This window comes from Pseudophryne corroboree, assembly GCF_028390025.1.
Source record: "Pseudophryne corroboree isolate aPseCor3 chromosome 3 unlocalized genomic scaffold, aPseCor3.hap2 SUPER_3_unloc_11, whole genome shotgun sequence".
NCBI classification, from domain to species: Eukaryota; Metazoa; Chordata; class Amphibia; order Anura; family Myobatrachidae; genus Pseudophryne; species Pseudophryne corroboree.
Window position 1 is genome coordinate 227,686 of NW_026967499.1, and position 16,789 is coordinate 244,474.

Here is a 16,789-nt window from a genome sequence, read left to right on the forward strand (position 1 = left end):
TGAGAGGCTGACAATTCCCTAGGTGTATAAACCTCAGAATGAATGTTGCATGTAAGGGTTAATAGTGAAACCTATCACAGGTATAGGAGCTGGTATAAACTGTTCAGCTACATTGAATAATGTCTGTGCAAAGTAGCCCATGAAGGTTTACCAGAACCTGTGCCTGCCTCACTGTACACATGGGAAAGCTTTGTCGCGACCCGGCGGGGAGTTGTTGGAGCGACTCTAAGGTGAGTATAAGATGTTTTTTAGAAAGATCACTCATATAAAAATAAAATTACAAAACTTATGGCTGCTAAATATCAGCCCTCTGACCATGGTCCGGCTCCTGCCGCACCAAACAAAAAGCCGATTTGCCTGAACCAGGAGGCGGGGATATATGGACAGGCCCGTTGCATGCTGGGAGGCTGAAAGCTTTGACAGTTTGTTGCAAATCCGCTGTCACGTCATCATATCCCAATGTTATCCTATGGATAACCTGTGGTCCCTGCCAGAGAAAGATATATATATCTAAGAGGATAGAATTTGATCGGTGTTGTTACACTGTTTTGTTGGCAGGTTACTTGATACTTTTCTCCTCATTGGTTACTATTGGTCACGTGGACGAGGTTCTCTCCGTGTCCCCGGACGTAGCGTGCGTCAGATGACGTCACTTTGATGTGCTGGAGCGCGCAACGGATGGCGACATGGACGGTTCCACCGGGTATATTAGGTGAGTGGTTGTATGTCTCTTGTGTTCTGCACCCTAACGAAAATGCCGCGAATAGAGCATTGAAACGTTGGTACACTAAACTGCCTGGTCTATTTATTCTGAGTGCCTCCTTGTATGGATTCCACATTACGTTATACCAACTGATGCAGCCTGGTTTGGAGGGCACCGGCTATTGATTCTTTAATATCAACTTCAGGTCTTCTTGAGGAGTGCCGCTTTACCAAAATATATATAAGTACAACGACATGGGACGTGCACATGTGTGTAGATGGTGACACTAAAACTACTGGATGATCATTGTGAATGTCTGAGGTATTGATACAATGCAAATTTGTTGAGATATTGTTTCTTTTTCAGATGGGACCATAGGTCATGCACGTGATACGACTGGCATAAGGGAGCCATTGGTTTTGTCAGAGACCGGCATTTGTTTGTTGGTGATCCCTTGTAGACAGTGAGTAGTATCCATCTACAGTGGAAGAAGCATGGACACCAAGAATCTCAGCTGTGGAACAGTGGGCAAAAGTAGATCATGACAAATCAGGACCACAGGCATTTAGGGCATCTAGCAACCACCAATCGTTCCAAACGCATCAGGAACTGCACCAACAGTACAATGCCGTACCCAACCAAACAGTCCCACAGTCCCAGATCTGGTGAATTGGAGGGCCACGTGAGATATGGTGGCACGTCAGCTGATGATCTGAAAACCAATCCGAGCCTTTCGGCAAATGTTCCGATGCTGAGAGCAAACCTAAAGTTTTACACTAATGTGATAGTTGTTTTTATGGTAATTATTTTGAGCAATAGAGTAGGACCTGCAGTATAGCGGGGTCCCTTGTCGGGAGCTGCAGGCTTAAATGCACTGAGCAATACATGAACTAAAACTCCACTGTTTATTATTGTTAGTTAAAATACTAATGACACATTTATGTATGTAGTAAGGCTACTGGGAGACCTTAGATTGGATGTGACCATTACATTCCCTAAAGTCATAACCTCAGAACTGCACAGAGCAGGAACTATTATTCACAAGTAATTAGGAATGTGTTCATCATGAACAAGTCCACAATTACCGTCTGAAGGTTACACAATTATTTCAAGTCTGCACAATTGATATTTGAGGATAAAGCCTTTAACAGAAAACACCCCTGAAGAAGTCACTATTGACGAAACACGTTGGGAGACACGCAATTTGGATTTAGAGTGAATTGGAGTGGATAAGAACAAGCCCGCCCATGCAAGGGTGACAACAAGTGCAAAACGCTTGCCTTATGATTATACAAATATGTACTTGTGATAAGCTTTTAATCTGTTTTACTTGAAGTTCTAGATTCAAATTTCATTTTATTTCTAAATCTTATACGAATTGTATTTGGTGAGGTTATGTCTACTGTATAGCAGGATATATTTCATACCTGCATCATCTAACAAAATGCATGTAAATTAGGCACTCCACAAAAAACAATACTAATTATATTATATACATACGTATATACACATTTATATATAATCACTAATAAACTTCTGCTTGTTACTTTTAATAACATTATAGTGCTGTGTGTAATAACTCTCTACATGTGATAGTTGTCATGGATAGCCTTGTTAGAAACACCCAACTATGAACAGGGCTCATGGCGGAGGAGGGTGTAGGATAAGAGATTGCTGTAGTGACTGAGCAATGAGATTATGTGACTTCTGTATTAAGTGTTAATTACTCACCTGTGCTGATATCTGTAGGGATCTCCTCCTCCTTACACTGCTGATTACCCCTCACATACGTGTCTTCTTCTCCCTCTGTATCTTCTTCCTTCATATCAGTCACATATGTCTCTTCTTCTCCCTCTATATCTTCTGCCTTTATATCGGTCACATTTGTCTCTTCTTCTCCCTCTATATCTTCTGTCTTTATATCAGTCACATACGTCTCCTCTTCTCCCTCTATATCTTCTGCCTTTATATCAGTCACATATGTCTCCTCTTCTCCGTCTATATCTTCTTCTTTTATAACAGTCACATACGTCTCTTCTTCTCCCTCTGTATCTTCTGTTTTAATATTAGACAGATGTTCTACCTAAAAAAATAGGATTTTGGTTACCTACCGGTAAATCCTTTTCTCGTAGTCCATAGAGGATGCTGGGGTCCATATTAGTACCAAGGGGTATAGACGGGTCCACCAGGAGCCATTGGCACTTTACGAGTTTAAGAGTGTGGGCTGGCTCCTCCCTCTATGCCCCTCCTACCAGACTCACTCTAGAAACTGTGCCCGAGGAGACAACATACTTAGAGAGAAGGCATTACACAGATAGTGGTGAGATTTATACCAGCTCACACAAACAGGATAATCCGGACAACATGCCGGAACAACTTCAGCAACAGCTGAAATAATAAACAATGCAGAATTTACCTAGGAACCAGGTAACACTGAACCATAAAACCAATGCCCAGCATCTTCTACGGACTACGAGAAAAGGATTTACCGGTAGGTAACCAAAATCCTATTTTCTCTTACGTCCTAGAGGATGCTGGGGTCCATAATAGTAGCATGGGGATGTACCAAAGCTCCCAGTACGGGAGGGAGAGCGGAGGCTCTTGCAACACTGCTTGACCAAACTTGAGGTCATCAGAGGCCAAAGTATCGGACTCGTAAAACTTGGCAAAACGTGTTCGACCCAGACCAAGTAGCTGCTTGGCAGAGTTGTACCGCCGAGACACCCCGGGCAGCCGCCCAGGAAGAGCCCACTTTACGAGTAGAGTAGGCCTGTACAGATCTCGGACACGGCAATCCTGCCGTGGAATAAGCATACTGGACAGTGAACCTGATCCAGCAGGAAATCAAATTTTTTGGGGATCATAGAGGACAAACAGAGAGTCACTTTTCCTATGACGAGCCGTCCTCTTCACGTAAATCTTCAAAGTCCTCCCTACATCCAAGGCCTTTGAAGTAATTGAGTCAGTAGCAACTGGCACCACAATAGGTTGGTTGATGTGGAAAGCCGACACAACCTTTGGTGGAACTGTGCATGAGTCCTAAGTTCCGCCCTGTCTTCATGGAAGATCAGATAGGGGCTTTTACAAGATAAAGCCCCCAATTCCGACACGAGTTGTGCAGAAGCCAAGGCCAGCAAGGTGACCGCCTTCCATGTGAGAAACTTGAGGTCAGCCTCCTGTAGAGGCTTAAACCAAGCAGATTGCAGGAACTGCCACACCACATCAAGATCCCATGGAGCCGTAGGGGCCACAAAGGGATGCTGGATGTGCAGAACCCCTTTCAAAAAGGTCTGAACCTCAGGAAGAACAGCCAATTGTTTTTGGAAGAAGATGGACAAAGCAGAGATCTGGACCTTGATGGAGCCCAGGCTCAGTCCCATATCCACCCCTGCTTGCAGGAAAAGGAGAAAACGTCCAATTTAAAACTCCACCGCCGGAAACTTCTTGGCCTCACACCAAGAAATATATTTCTTCCAAATGCGATGGTAATGTTTAGACGTTACCCCCTTCCTGGCCTGTATCAGGGTAGGAATGACCTCACTCGGGATACCTTTCCGAGCTAAGATCTGGCGTTCAACTGCCATGCAGTCAAACGTAGCCGCGGTAAGTCTTGATAAGCGAACGGCCCCTGCAGAAGCAGATGCTCCCGAAGAGGTAAAGGCCAGCAGAAGATCCAGCAGATCCGCATACCAAGCCCTCCTTGGCCAGTCCAGAGCAATGAGGATAGCCTCAACCTTTGTTCTTCTCACGAAACTGAAGAACCTTTGGTATCAGAGGAAGTGGAGGGAAAACATACACTGACTTAAACACCCACGGTGTTACCAGTGCGTCCACCACCACTGCCTGTCGGTCTCTTGACCTGGAACAGTACCTCCGAAGCTTCTTGTTGAGGCGTGAGGCCATCATGTATATGTGGGGAACCCCCCACCAACCGGTTACCTCCTCTAACACCTTCGGATGGAGGCCCCACTCCCCTGGATGGAGATCGTGTCTGCTGAGGAAGTCTGCTTCCCAGTTGTCTACGCCCGGAATGAAGATTGCCGATATCGCCACCGCGTGCCTTTTTGCCCAGATGAGGATTTTTGACACCTCTGACATGGCAGCGCTGCTCTTCATTCCACCTTGTCGGTTTATGTAGGCCACTGTGGTCACATTGTCCGACTGCACCTGAACAGCCCGATCCCGTAAAAGGTGTGCTGCTTGCAGAAGGGCGTTGTAAACGGCCCTGAGTTCCAGGATGTTTATTGGGAGAAGTGACTCTTGATCCGACCATCGTCCCTGAAAGGTTTCCCCCAGAGCGACTGCTCCCCAACCTCTTAGACTTGCATCTGTGGTTAAAAGGATCCAGTCTTGAATTCCGAACCTTCTCCCTTCCAGAAGGTGCGGAAGTTGCAGCCACCAGAGGAGTGAAATCCTGGCTTTCGGAGACAGGCGTATCCTCTTGTGCATGTGTAGGTGAGAGCCCGACCACTGGTCCAATAGGTCCAGCTGAAAGAGTCGAGCATGAAACCTGCCGTACTGCAGAGCCTCGTAGGCAGCAACCATCTTCCCCAGAAGGTGTATGCATTGATGAACAGATACCCGGGTAGGCTTTAGGACCTCCCAGATCATTGCTTGAATCACCAACGCTTAATCCACCGGCAGAAATACCCTCTGCACTTCCGTGCCAAGGATCATTCCCAGGAAAGACAGCCTCTTTGTCGGCTCCAGATGAGACTTTGGAAGGTTTAGGATTCAACCGTGCCTCCTGAGCGCGATGTAACGCAACAACCTCACCCTGGACAACGCCTTGATCAGGAGATCGTCCAGATATGGAATTATGTTCACCCCCTGTTTGCGGAGGAGAACCATCATCTCCGCTATCACCTTGATGAAGATCCTCAATGCTGTGGAGAGGCCAAACGGTAGCGCCTGGAACTGATAATGATCGTCCATCAGCGCAAACCTGAGATATGCTTGATGCGGCGTACAAATGGGAATGTGGAGGTAAGCATCCTTGATGTCCAGGGACACCAGGAACTCCCCCTCCGACAATCCTGAGATGACAGCTCTCAGATGCCATCTTGAATTTGAACTCCCTGAGATAAGGGTTCAAAGATTTTAAGTTTAGAATAGGCTGTACCGAACCATCCGGTTTCGGTACCACAAAAAGGTTCAAATAATAACCCTTGTTCCACTGCTGAAGTGGGACAGGAACAAGGACCTCTGACACCACCAATTTTCTGATGGCCTCCAAAAGAATTGTCCTGCCTGCCAGCAGGGCTGGCAAACCCAACCTGAAGAAAAGGTGAGGCGGGGGATCTTGAAACTCCAGTCTGTACCCCCTGGACACTATATCCAGGACCCTGGGGTCCAGGCCAGATGATACCCAGACGTGGCTGAACTGCCAGAGTCTAGCCCCCACCTGACCTTCCTCCAGGCCTAGCTGTCCACCGTAATGCGGGGGACCTAGGGATATCAGAAGCGGGCTTCTGGGTCTGGGAACCTGCGGGAGCAGGTTTTATTTCCTTTGGCACGACCACCTCTGAAGAAGGTGTTCGGAGGCTTATTCTTCTAGGCCTCGCAGGCCAAAAGGACTGTGACGTGGTAGATGAAAAAATAGGATTTTGATACCTACCGGTAAATCCTTTTCTCTTAGTCCGTAGACGATGCTGAGGTCGTCAAAAGAACCATGGGGTATAGACGGAATCTGCAGGAGACATGGGCACTTTAAGACTTTTAAGGGGCGTGACCTGGCTCCTCCCTCTATATCCCTCCTCCAGACTCAGTATAGGAACTGTGCCCAAAGAGACGGAGATTTCCAGGAAAAGAATTATTAAACCATAGTGAGCATCATACCAGCTCACGCCTTAAGCATGCCGTACAACATGACATTCAACTGAACAGGTCAACGGACATGAACAAAATTCAGCAACATGCTGAACAGAAGTGAAACACAACTAGTGTGTAACCACAACGAATACCGCAGATACAGTACGCACTGGGACAGGCGACCAAGTAGCAGCTCGGCAAAGTTGCAATGCCGAGACTCCCTGAGCAGCCGCCCAGGACGAACCCACCTTCCTAGTAGAGTGGGCCTTCACCGATTTTGGTAACAGCAATCCTGCCGTGGAATGAGCCTGCTGAATCGTATTATAGATCCAGCGTGCAATAGCCTGCTTGGAAGTAGGACACCCAATCTTGTTGGGAGCATACAGGACAAACAGAGCCTCTGTTTTCCTAATCGGAGCAGTTCTGGTGACATAAATTTTCAAAGCTCTGACCACATCCAGAGACTTTGATTCAACCAAAGAGTCAGTAGCCACTGGCACCACAATCGGTTGGTTCATGTGGAAAGATGAAACCACTTTCGGCAGAAAATGTTGACGAGTTTTCAACTCTGCTCTATCTTCATGAAAGATCAAATAAGGGCTCTTTTGAGACAAGGCCGCTAACTCAGACACCCGCCTTGTGGATGCCAAGGCCAACAGGATGACCACTTTCCAAGTGAGGAATTTCAATTCCACCTTCCCTAAGGGTTCAAACCAACGTGATTGAAGGAAATGCAACAACACATTAAGGTCCCATGGTGCCACAAATGGAGGTTGGATGTGTAACTCACCCTTCACGAAAGTCTGAACTTCCGGAAGGGAGGCCAATTGTTTTTGAAAGAAAACCGATAAGGCTGAAATCTGAACCTTAATCGAGCCCAATTTTAGGCCCGCATCCACACCTGCTTGCAGAAAATGGAAAAAACGCCCCTGCTGAAATTCCTCCGTAGGAGCCTTCTTGGATTCACACCAAGAAACATATTTTCTCCAAATACGGTGGTAATGTTTCAACGTAACTCCTTTTCTGGCCTGAATAAGAGTGGGAATAACCTCGCTGGGAATACCCTTGCGAGCTAGGATCAGGCGTTCAACCGCCATGCCGTCAAACGTAGCCGCTGTAAGTCATGATACACGCACGGCCCTTGCTGCAACAGGTCCTCACGGAGAGGAAGAGGCCAGGGATCTTCTACGAGTAATGCCCGAAGATCCGGGTACCAAATCCTCCTTGGCCAGTCTGGGACCACGAGGACTGCTCGAACTTTTGTTCTTTAGAACTTTTGGAATGAGAGGAAGTGGAGGGAATACATACACCGACTGAAACACCCACGGTGTCACCAGTGCATCCACTGCTGTTGCTTGAGGGTCCCTGGACCAATACCTCTGAAGCTTCTAGTTGAGACGAGACGCCATCATGTCTATATGGGGAACCCCCCAAAGACTTGTCACTTCTGTGAAGACCTTTTGATGGAGGCCCCACTCTCCTGGATGGAGATAGTGTCTGCTGAGGAAGTCTGCTTCCCAGCTCTCCACTCCTGGAATGAATATCGCTGATAGAGCGCTTGTATGCTTTTCTGCCCAGCGGAGAATCTTTGTGGCTTCTGCCATCGCTGCTCTGCTTTTTGTTCTGCCCTGGCGGTTTATGTATGCTACTGCTGTGACATTGTCCGATTTGATCAGTACGGGCAGAGTGCGAAGAAGACGTTCCGCTTGTAGAAGGCCGTTGTAAATGGCTCTTAATTCCAGAACGTTGATGTGGAGTCAAGTTTCCTGACTTGACCATTTTCCTTGGAAGTTTTCCCCTTATGTGACTGCCCCCCAACCTCGGAGACTTGCATCCGTGGTCACTAGGATCCAGTCCTGGATCCCGAACCTGCGCCCCTCTAGGAGGTGAGAGCTGTGCAGCCACCACAGGAGTGAGATTCTGGTCTTGGAAGACAGGATTATCCTCCGGTGCATGTGGAAGTGGGATCCGGACCACTTGTCCAACAGGTCCCACTGAAAAACTCTGGCATGGAACCTGTCAAATCGAATGGCCTCGTAGGCCGCAACCATCTTCCCCAGCAACCAAATGCATTGATGGATGGAGACTGTTGCTGGTTTCAGTATGAGTTTGACCAGACCCTGAATCTCCAGAGCCTTTTCCACTAGAAGAAAAACTCTGCAGGTCTGTGTCCAGTATCATTCCCAAAAACGCCAACCTAGTTGTCGGAAATTAACTGTGCTTCAACCATGTTGTTGAAGCACTGTCAGGGATAGTGCAATATTCTGTACCAACTGATCCCTTGATCTCGCTTTTATCAGGAGATCGTCCAAGTACGGGATAATTGTGACTCCTTGCTTGCGGAGGAGAAACATAATTTCCGCCATCACCTTGGTGAAAATCCTCGGAGCCGTGGACAGACCAAACGGCAACGGCTGGAATTGGTAATGACAATCCTGAATTGCAAACCTCAGGTAAGCCTGATGTGGAGGATAAATGGGAACATGCAAGTAGGCATCCTTTATGTCCAACGACACCATAAAATCCCCTTCCTCCAGACTGGAGATCACCACTCGGAGAGACTCCATCTTGAATTTCTTCAGGTAGAAATTGAGAGATTTTAGGTTTAGGATCGGTCTGACCGAACCGTCCGGCTTCAGGACCACGAATAGGCTTGAATAAAAGCCTTCTCCCTGTTGTGACAGGGGAACCGGGATCACAACCTGCTTTTGATACAACTTTTGTATCGCGCCGCAGACCACCTCCCTGTCTAGAAGAGAAGCTGGTAAGGCCGATTTGAAAAAAAAAAAACGGCGAGGGGGAAGTCTTGAAACTCTAGTTTGAACCCTTGGGACACTATTTGTAAAACCCACGGGTCCAGGCCTGAGCGAAACCAGAACTGACTGAAGAGCTTTAGACGTGCCCCCACCGGTGCGGGCTCCCTTATGGGAGTCCCAGCATCATGCGGTGGATTTGGCAGAAGCCAAGGAGGACTTCTGCTCCTGGGAACTCGATGAGGCGGGTGCTCGTTTACCTCTTTCCCTACCTCTAGTAGCAAGGAAGGAGGAACCTCGGCCTCTCCTGTATTTATTGGGCCGAAAGGACTGCATTTAATAGTGGTGTGTTTTTTTTTGTTGCGCAGGAACAGTAGGTAAAAAGGACGACTTACCCGCGGTAGCCGTAGAGTCTAAATCAGTGAGGCCGTCACCAAACACACCACCCTTATACGGAAGAGATTCTGCTTCTCTCCCCTAGGTCCCACGAAGCAGGGAGCCTGTTGCCAGCAGTCCTCCCTGAACATAAAAACCTAACATAAGTCTTTTCAGAGAAACTCAGTAGAGCTCCCCTGAAGTGCATCCAGTCTCACTGGGCACAATTCTAAACTGAGTCTCGAGAGGGATACAGAGGGAGGAGCCAGGTCACGCCCCTTAAAAGTCTTAAAGTGCCCATGTCTCCTGCGGATCCCGTCTACACCCCATGGTTCTTTTGCTGACCCCAGCATCCTCTAGGACAGGCATTCCCAACCACGGTCCTCGAGGCACACCAACAGTGCAGGTTTTAGTGATATCCAGGATTCAGCACAAGTGACTTAATTAGTAGCTCAGTTATTTTGATTTAACCATCTGTGCTGTAGCCTGGATATCACTAAAACCTGCACTGTTGGTGTGCCTTGAGGACCGTGGTTGGGAATGCCTGCTCTAGGACATACGAGAAAGGTTTCTTCGTAGCCGGTGCAACTGAGGGGAGAATAGGAGACTTACCCGCGGTAGCCGTGGTAATCCACGCATCCAGCGCCTCCCCAAAGAGAGCCTGACCTTTGTATGGTAGGCTCTCCACACACTTCCTGGATTCCGCGTCCGCAGACCAGTTGCGCAGCCAGAGACCCCTGCGAGCCGAGATGGACATGGAGGAGATCCACGCAGCCATGGAACCCAGGTCTTTCATGGAATCCACCAGGAACCCTGCAGAATCCTGAATATTACATATAAATAAATCAACGTCACCTTTGTCCAGCGTAGATGACTCCTGTAGAGTGATTGACCACCTGGCAATAGCTTTAGCAATCCAAGCACAGGCCATAGTAGGCCGCAATATGGCCCCTGAAGCCGTGTAAATGGATTTCCGTGTAGCATCCACCTTTGCGATCTGACGGGTCCTTTAACGCGGTAGATCCCGGGACCGGTAATACCACCTGTTTGGACAGCCTGGAGACAGAGGCGTCGACCATCGGTGGGGACTCCCATCTCTTTCTATCTTCCTCTGGGAAGGGAAAAGCCACCAAGACCCTCTTGGGAATCTGGAATTTCTTTTCCGGAGTTTTCCATGCCTTTTCAAAGATAGCATTCAATTCATTGGATGCCGGGAAGGTGAGGGGGGGCTTCTTATTATCTGTGAAGGAGGCCTCCTCCACCTGTTCCGGAACTGTGTCTGAAATGTGTACAACATCCCTAACAGCCTCAATCATCACCTGCACCCCCTTATCAAGTGATGCCGTCCCCCTCAATACATCCCCGTCACTGTCTGCAGCGTCAGAGTCGGTGTCCGTGTCATCCTGCATAATTGCCAGCGCACGTTTGTGAGAATGAACCGCAGGGGACCCCGAGGAGGCAGGATCAGACCACACCACCATAGACGACTGGAGGACCTGAATGGCATGCTCAGTCCTAGCAACCCTATCAGAAATCTGGGAAATAGTCCTCCTCAGAGAGGCTAACCATTCTGGCTCTCTAGCTGGGATCTGTGCTAAAACAGTGCAATCCTGATTACATGGCATGGGATCTTCCTGGGAAGACAAATCCTCTGCAGCATATGAAACAGTGTCCCTGGACATGTTGTCACACACTCTCAAACACCCCACATACACACAGGGTACTGGAAGACAGAGTTTCCCCCCAAGAATGACAGAGAGACACAGAGATTGGAGCCCACCCACACACAGCGCTATTACAGGTATAAGGAGACCCCAAACCAGCGCTGACTGTGTCCCTTAATAGGAGAGACAGCCTATAATACAGCCTCCCCTCCCTTCTACAACCCCCTGGTACCGTACAGATAGCTGGAGTCATTCAGGAGAGACCTGGCATCCACTGGCAGGAAAATGGCGCTGAACGCTGCTGGGTCCGCTCTGAGGAGAAGCTCCGCCCCCTCAATGGCGCTGTCTTCCCGCTCAATGAAGATTATACTGGCCGGAGGGATTTATGCTGGCCTGGATCCACAGACCCCCGACAGGCTGCTTGTGGTCAGATTAGGGTCCGAAGCTGGCCCAGGGCTTCACCGCAGTACCGCTGAGCCTTCCAGGAGCGCAGTTACCCTCTAGCCGCCCTCTTCACACTGACCCCCCGCTTGCAAGGGGGGACAGTGACTCACTCGTCATCTTCAGTTCCCTGAGGGTGTGGCAGCTGGCTGCCAGGGCGAGCGCTCCCCTGCAGCGGGACGTGATCAGACCCCGCTGGAGCTCAACGTCCAGTCAGCAGGGGCAGAACCATGCAGGGCGGACACTACTCCTCCCCTCTCAGTCCCTCGCCTGCAAGGAGGCCGTCACCAGCAGCCTCCCTGTAAAAAAATAAACGCTGAAATAAAGAAAATACACTTTTCCTAAGAGAACTCAGGAGAGCTCCCTTTCCTAGCTGTGACCGGCTCCTCCGGGCACATTTTCTAAACTGAGTCTGGTAGGTGGGGCATAGAGGGAGGAGCCAGCCCACACTCTCAAACTCTTAAAGTGCCAATGGCTCCTGGTGGACCGTCTATATCCCATGGTACTAATATGGACCCAAGCATCCTCTAGGACACGAGAAAAACAAAACAAAAAAACACAGACTATAATGACATTTGCATAGTGTTAGATTAAACTGAGGTGAAACAGTATAATATCAGTGTATAATACACACAGCTCCTCTACAGATCATATAGTGACAGTCACTTTGGTATATTGGGGAGACCCTAAATCCCACCTACCTGATCCTCCTGTGGGATCCTGTGATTCTCCTCTGTACAATCCTGGGAATACAGAGGACGGGGACATCTCTCTGGGGTATCTCTGTTACTGGGCCCATCTGTAGGAGACACACAGTGACTGAGTACAGTGTATATATGTGATTATCAGATGATGTGTGTATATAGGGGCCCCCATACCTGCTCTCCCCTGTACAATACATGACAGTCTCCTCTTACCCAGTGATGTGAGGGGCCGGTTATTCTCCATCATCAAGTCCTTGTACAGACCCCTGTGTTCCTCTATATACTCCACCTCCTGCATGGAGACATAGACAGTGACATCCTGACACCTTATAGGAACCTGACACACACAGTGATACAGTCATCACCCAGACACATCCCCTGGTGTTACTGTATAATGTCCTGTTCCCAGCAGTCACCTCTCCAGTCATCACCCAGACACGTCCTCTGGTGTTACTGTATAATGTCCCATTCCCAGCAGTCACCTCTCCAGTCATCACCCAGACACATCCCCTGGTGTTACTGTATAATGCCCCATTCCCAGCAGTCACCTCTCCAGTCATCACCCAGACACATCCCCTGGTGTTACTGTATAATGCCCCATTCCCAGCAGTCACCTCTCCAGTCATCACCCAGACACGTCACCTGGTGTTACTGTATAATGTCCCATTCACATCAGTCACCTCTCCAGTCATCACCCAGACACGTCCCCTGGTGTTACTGTATAATGCCCCATTCCCAGCAGTCACCTCTCCAGTCATCACCCAGACACATCCCCTGGTGCTACTGTATAATGTCCCATTCCCAGCAGTCACCTCCCCAGCCATCACCCAGACACGTTCCCTGGTGTTACTGTATAATGCCCCATTCCCAGCAGTCACCTCTCCAGTCATCACCCAGACACATCCCCTGGTGTTACTGTATAATGTCCCATTCCCAGCAGTCACCTCTCCAGTCATCACCCAGACACATACCCTGGTGTTACTGTATAATGTCCCATTCCCAGCAGTCACCTCTCCAGTCATCACCCAGACACATCCCCCGGTGTTACTGTATAATGTCCCATTCCCAGCAGTCACCTCTCCAGTCATCACCCAGACACATCCCCTGGTGTTACTGTACAATGCCCCATTCCCAGCAGTCACCTCTCCAGTCATCACCTAGACACGTTCCCTGGTGTTACTGTATAATGTCCCATTCCCAGCAGTCACCTCTCCAGTCATCACCCAGACACATCCCCCGGTGTTACTGTATAATGTCCCATTCCCAGCAGTCACCTCTCCAGTCATCACCCAGACACTTCCCCTGGTGTTACTGTACAATGCCCCATTCCCAGCAGTCACCTCTCCAGTCATCACCCAGACACGTTCCCTGGTGTTACTGTATAATGTCCCATTCCCAGCAGTCACCTCTCCAGTCATCTCCCAGACACATCCCCTGGTGTTACTGTATAATGCCCCATTCCCAGCAGTCTCCTCTCTAGTCATCACCCAGACACATCCCCTGGTGTTACTATATAATGCCCCATTCCCAGCAGTCACCTCTCCAGTCATCACCCAGACACATCCCCTGGTGTTACTGTATAATGCCCCATTCCCAGCAGTCACCTCTCCAGTCATCACCCAGACACATACCCTGGTGTTACTGTATAATGTCCCATTCCCAGCAGTCACCTCTCCAGTCATCACCCAGACACGTCCCCTGGTGTTACTGTATAATGCCCCATTCCCAGCAGTCACCTCTCCAGTCATCACCCAGACACATCCCCTGGTGCTACTGTATAATGTCCCATTCCCAGCAGTCACCTCTCCAGTCATCACCCAGACACATTCCCTGGTGTTACTGTATAATGTCCCATTCCCAGCAGTCACCTCTCCAGTCATCACCCAGACACATCCCCCGGTGTTACTGTATAATGTCCCATTCCCAGCAGTCACCTCTCCAGTCATCACCCAGACACATCCCCTGGTGTTACTGTACAATGCCCCATTCCCAGCAGTCACCTCTCCAGTCATCACCCAGACACGTTCCCTGGTGTTACTGTATAATGTCCCATTCCCAGCAGTCACCTCTCCAGTCATCTCCCAGACACATCCCCTGGTGTTACTGTATAATGTCCCATTCCCAGCAGTCACCTCTCCAGTCATCACCCAGACACATCCCCCGGTGTTACTGTATAATGTCCCATTCCCAGCAGCCACCTCTCCAGTCATCACCCAGACACATCCCCTGGTGTTACTGTATAATGTCCCATTCCCAGCAGTCACCTCTCTAGTCATCACCCAGACACATCCCCTGGTGTTACTATATAATGCCCCATTCCCAGCAGTCACCTCTCCAGTCATCACCCAGACACGTCCCCTGGTGTTACTATATAATGCCCCATTCCCAGCAGTCACCACTCCAGTCATCACCCAGACACGTCCCCTGGTGTTACTGTATAATGTTCCATTCTCAGCAGTCACCTCTCCAGTCATCACCCAGACACGTTCCCTGGTGTTACTGTATAATGTCCCATTCCCAGCAGTCACCTCTCCAGTCATCACCCAGACACGTCCCCTGGTGTTACTATATAATGCCCCATTCCCAGCAGTCACCACTCCAGTCATCACCCAGACACATCCCCCGGTGTTACTGTATAATGCCCTATTCCCAGCAGTTACCTCTCCAGTCATCACCCAGACACACCCCCTGGTGTTACTGTATAATGTCCCATTCCCAGCAGTCACCTTTCCGGTCATCACCCAGACACATCCCCCGGTGTTACTGTATAATGTCCCATTCCCAGCAGTCACCTCTCCAGTCATCACCCAGACACATCCCCTGGTGTTACTGTATAATGCCCTATTCCCAGCAGTCACCTCTCCAGTCATCACCCAGACACATCCCCTGTATAATGCCCCATTCCCAGCAGTCACCTCTCCAGTCATCACCCAGACACATCCCCTGGTGTTACTGTATAATGTCCCATTCCCAGCAATCACCTCTCCAGTCATCACCCAGACACGTCTACTGGTGTACTGTATAATGTCCCATTCCCAGCAGTCACCTCTCCAGTCATCACCCAGACACGTCCCCTGGTGTTACTGTATAATGTCCCATTCCCAGAAGTCACCTCTCCAGTCATCACCCAGACACGTCCCCTGGTGTTACTGTATAATGTCCCATTCCCAGCAGTCACCTCTCCAGTCATCACCCAGACACATTCCCTGGTGTTACTGTATAATGTCCCATTCCCAGCAGTCACCTCTCCAGTCATCACCCAGACACATCCCCTGGTGTTACTGTATAATGTCCCATTCCCAGAAGTCACCTCTCCAGTCATCACCCAGACACGTCCCCTGGTGTTACTGTATAATGTCCCATTCCCAGCAGTCACCTCTCCAGTCAGCAGCTGAATGATCTTGTTGGTGAGTTCCAGGATCTTCTGGTCATTGTCTCCCTCATGTATCAGTGAGCGAGGTGGAGGCACCGGGATGGGGCTCTGGGTCCTCCTATGTCCTCCTGACACGTGGGGATAGCTGGGTCGTCTTCTTCACTACTGTGTATTCCTGTGAAATGCGGGAGACACCAAATATCATTGCATACACTCCTAGATCTCCTTACCTCCCCAGTCATGTCCCTGTATTATTACTATAGATATAAGTGATGTCACTGTGACGCTCCCAGATCCCCTCACCTCCCCAGCCATGTCCCTGTATTATTACTATAGATATAAGTGATGTCACTGTGACACTCCCAGATCTCCTCACCTCCCCAGTCATGTCCCTGTATTATTACTATAGATATAAGTGATGTCACTGTGACACTCCTAGATCTCCTTACCTCCCCAGTCATGTCCCTGTATTATTACTATAGATATAAGTGATGTCACTGTGATACTCCCAGATCCCCCTCACCTCAAGAAGGAGGGCAGCAGGAGACAGGCTGTCGGAAGGTGAGGGGGCAGCAGGGGCAGACGGGATGGCAGGTGTAGGGTCAGTGGGAAACAGACTGGTGATAGCAGGAAAGGGTGGTTGTAGAAGACAGGTGGCAGCAGGTGAGGTGGTAGGAAGGGGGGATCCGGTAGGTGAGGAGGGGTTGCAGTAGAGACGGGGTAATGACAGGCAGGGGGCTGCATGTGTGTGTGGGGGGGGGGGGGTAGGAGACAATGGTCAGCAGGTGAGGAAAGGAGCAGGTGAGGGGGTCAACAGTAGACAGGTGGGGAGCGGCTGGAGACTGGGAAGGGACAGGTAGGGGGCAGCAGAAAGTGGTGGCAGTGGGCCACAGGTAAGGGGGGTTGCAGGGTGAGATGGGATACAGCAGCCATCACCTGGAGGATGAGAGCGGCAGGAAATGGAG

At 49.5% G+C, this 16,789-nt stretch overlaps 1 protein-coding gene across 1 annotated transcript; it reads right to left on the reverse strand.

Annotated features, from left to right (window-relative positions):
• Positions 1–1,125: 1,125 nt before the first annotated feature.
• On the reverse strand, positions 1,126–15,996 carry LOC134983264 (acidic leucine-rich nuclear phosphoprotein 32 family member B-like). The gene is made up of 5 exons (XM_063948988.1): positions 15,828–15,996; positions 12,665–12,743; positions 12,445–12,546; positions 2,435–2,782; positions 1,126–1,217 (listed from the first exon to the last, which is right to left on the reverse strand). The coding sequence occupies exons 2-5, from the start codon at positions 12,696–12,698 to the stop codon at positions 1,126–1,128; spliced, it is 576 nt and encodes a 191-aa protein (XP_063805058.1). The 5' UTR covers positions 12,699–12,743; positions 15,828–15,996.
• Between the last annotated feature and the right edge of the window lie 793 nt (positions 15,997–16,789).